Here is a 3949-nt window from a genome sequence, read left to right as displayed (position 1 = left end):
TATATATATATATATATATGAAATGCTTGTATTATGGTATATTAAATTTCTTTGAAATAATTTAATTAAAAATATGACTATTTTTAATTACTTTATTTAAAAAAAATTATTTTATCAATAAAAAATTTGGTGGTTGATATAAGATTGTTGAGATTATTTAATAATTATAAAAGAAAGTGTGACAACTCCATATACTAATTAAAATATTATTACTATTGTAAAGATAATTATTATTGTAGGATGTCCTAAGGGCTGGTTCAAATCATAGTTACTATGGTTTCGATTCTTATATGTGTAACTACGGTTTGGATTATTTCTTTGCAAGATGAAAGTGTCCGGTGTTAGTTGTATTACCAAAGGCTAAGAGTTTAGGATGACCTAATTTCTCTCATGTAAAAAGTTTTTAGACCACAAGTATGTCCAATGGGATTCTGAGTGTTTAATAGAACCACATATTTAGAACTTAAACTCGAGATTACTAGTAAGTTAAGGTCACTTAATCTATTCTTTCATGTGATTTTGGTACAAAGACCACACGCACCCTCTACAAGAAGTCATCCTACTCAAACTAGGTAAGACTATTTATATGTGAAAAAGTTTTCTCTCCAAATATTCAACATAATTGGATCATCCTCTACGAGAGACCATCCTACTCGAACTAGGTAAGATCATTACAATTGACAAAGTTCTCCCTTCAAATATTCAACATAACTGCATACTCGTGTCTTCGGCTCTATTAAGAGACATTAAAAGGTCATCAAATTTATTTCAATTTCTGCAAGTTGGATACAAAATTTGAGGCAGCCAAGCCAGCAGAACCCCCAATTACACTGACCAAGGCAACCACAACCTGCAACCCCACCAATCCAAGGTTGTCCTCAGGAACGAAGTAAACAAATAAGGGTCCAAGGATCAGCAACCCCAAGCTGAGGGTCAAGAGTGTCCTTGGAGTTCCAGGATCAGTTGCAGCAGATAGCACACCCAACTCTTCTGCCTTTGAGAGGAGTCCAAGCCTCTCTATTGTTGAGAGGGAGAATCCAAACTTCTCTGCTGCAGATAGCAACCCTGCTTTCTCTGCTTTGCTCAGCAGCTTCAGCTGCTCCATCCTTGTCAAAAGCTTTATGGGAGGCGTGGCTGTCGCGGGGCTGCTCCTAGGTTGTTCCCCAAGTGGGAACACAGTTGAGTTCTGCATTGTGCCCTTGGTTAAGTTATTGAGTGAGTTTGTTTAAACTTACAAGAAAAACAACTTTAAAATAAGTGTTTTTTTTAGTAGCTGATAGAATTTGCTTCTTTAAATAAGCAGAAAACTATATTTTTAACCAGAAACAGTTTAGACAAATACACTTAAAAAACAGAAAACTATTTAATTTAAACAGGCTCAGTATTGTAACAAAACACTAGTACTACTTAACCAGATGAAAAGAAAAACAGGTTTTCAGTTAGGACAAAACTTGCATACAGTTTCTTAGGTGTTTTTGATGTTGTTTTCCAATCAGAGTTGGACTTACACTTTGGTAATCTATGTTGGCCTTTAATACGAACCTTTATTTCGTGGTTTACTGAGGTGAAAGTCTAATTTTGTTTGGAAAATAGCACAAAAAAATAACTCTGAAACTACATCTATGTTTTGTCCATTTAGTTATGTGATGCACTCATGCCATGATGCCATTAAACGCTCGTTATTATCTTGGAAACTATCTTGAACAAATCCTATTTAAGAGCAAATAACCATTACAATGTCTTTTTTTTTATGTAATTTTTGGTTCAAAACAGGCAAGAGCCTTTTTTTTTTAAGTGATCAAGTTCAAACATTACACACAGGTTTCAGTAAACCACATGAACAGAGAGAATCATTATGTAAAGCATGTTTAATACATATAGATACATATAGATACATATTATTATACTTACAAAATTTTAAGAACTAATTTTTTTAATGTAATTTTTGGTTCAGAACATTCAAAACAGTTATTTTTCTTTCTTTTTTATAGTGCTAAAGTTCAAACACTAGAGACAAGTTTCACTATTCATAATAAACCATTTGAACAAAAAGAATCATTATGTAAGCAAGTTTAATACATATATAGATATCTAGACACATATTACACTGACTTGGAATATTTTAAAAGCTAATAGTCATTATAATGTTTTTTATAATGTAAAATTTGGTTCAAATCAGGTAATTCACAACAGATCCTTTTCTTTCTTTTTCTAAGTGATCAAATTCAAACACTATAGACAGGTTTCAGTTACACTGCACAAACCAATTGAACAAACGGAATAATTGCGTAAAGCAAGTTTGATACATATATATTACAATGACCTGCAACAATTTAAGAGCTAACAACCATTACAGTTATTTTTGAACAACCAAAAGCATATATTAATAGATTGGATATGGAACAAGCAGTGGCCATTTCTCTAATTACATTGTTTCTTCTCTAATTTTTGGTTCAAAACAGGTACATTAAAAATACCCTTTTCATTCTATTAGTAAGACACAAAAGATAAGTGTCACTCTTCATAGTTCATAGCAAACCATTTGAACAAAAAAGAATGGGTGTATGTGTGTGTGTTGCACTGACCTTTCTAGAGCCTACAGTTCTAGAGACTGAGGGAAGAGGCTTGGGAGTGGCCATGGATTTGACAAGCATAGGTGATGAGAAAGAAGCAGAAGATTTTTGTGTTATGGCACGAGAAGAAGAGAAGATGAAGTTGTTGTTGCAAATGTATGCTGAGACCTCCATAACCATAAAATTTCTTTCTTTATCGTTATTGCTTGGTTGACATGAACAAGAGCCTCTCATAAGCGCTGTGTGGATGATAATGGTGCATGACCAAGATCACTCATTGGATTTCCTTTGCTTCCATGTCCACGTGCCATGCAATGGTTGGTGCTCCCTTCTCCCTCCTTCTACTCCATGGAAAAAGTTTTGCTTTAAATTTTTATTTTTTTTAGCAACGGAATGTTATATACTAAGTTTTGTAATGCAAAAATTTAAATTTGTGATTGGTCGACAAGTGTTTAGACAATATCCATCTTATTTGTCTTAAATAAAATTTGTGTTTAAATTTTTGTGTATAAAAAAATTCATTATATGAATATTTTAAACTAAAAAGTAATTAATTTTGATAAAAAAAAATAAGTTATAAAGTGATCATGTAAAATAATTTTACATTATTGTATAATCATAATTTATCATATATAATATTTTTGTTAATTTTTTTAATGATGATGCATGACCAGTAATATATAATTGGATTATTGATATAAAATTGTTTTATATTATTAGTGCATGATGATCAGTTAAACTTAAAATATTATTATATTTTTAAAATTAAAATTTTCTCTTATAAAAAATTGTGAAAAGAAAATAAAAAATATTCCTCTTTTGATATAGCTTTGTTACTTGATAAAGGAAAAGATTGACACATCAAAAAATCATTCACCCTCAGATTTTTTTTTATCTATTTATCAATTCGATTTTACCTTATCACACAAATTAATAAAATTGAGAAAAGTTGAATGGTATGAATTCCTGCAGTACAAATTCAATTTCACAAAAAAAAAAATAGAAAGATGATGTTTTTTTTTTTACAAAAAATAGAAAGATGATACTTGTTACGAAAACCATCCATATCCTCTTCCTATCAAATAGTAGATGAAGCTATTGCTGAAAAGATTATATACACAAATCCATGCCTAAATTTCAGTCAAAACCGTTCACTAATAGTCTAATACCTGCCAAACCTTGTAAAAATAAGAACAATCGAAGGTAAATATTTTCAGCAAGAAATTGTTGCTGGCACACGTGTACTTAACCATCAAGAAAAATGAAGACCCCTTTGGCTTATTCAAAGAATTAATCTAACATTTAAATAGTAACACAAAAACCCATTTTTTGTCATTTTGAAAAGGATTTCATGTTTTCTCCTTTTTCTTTTTCTT

General features: G+C 30.9%; 1 protein-coding gene across 1 annotated transcript; it reads right to left on the bottom strand.

Annotated features, from left to right (window-relative positions):
- Positions 1-650: 650 nt before the first annotated feature.
- Positions 651-2816, bottom strand: LOC100500269 (uncharacterized). The gene is made up of 2 exons (NM_001248673.2): positions 2586-2816; positions 651-1186 (listed from the first exon to the last, which is right to left on the bottom strand). Exons 1-2 carry the CDS (start codon positions 2805-2807, stop codon positions 764-766), a joined length of 645 nt encoding a protein of 214 aa, NP_001235602.1. The 5' UTR covers positions 2808-2816; the 3' UTR covers positions 651-763.
- Positions 2817-3949: the final 1133 nt, after the last annotated feature.

The sequence above is a fragment of the Glycine max genome, chromosome 6 (assembly GCF_000004515.6).
Source record: "Glycine max cultivar Williams 82 chromosome 6, Glycine_max_v4.0, whole genome shotgun sequence".
Lineage (NCBI taxonomy): Eukaryota > Viridiplantae > Streptophyta > Magnoliopsida > Fabales > Fabaceae > Glycine > Glycine max.
The sequence above is the reverse complement of the archived record's forward strand: the minus strand, read 5'-3'. Positions and strand labels throughout refer to the sequence as shown.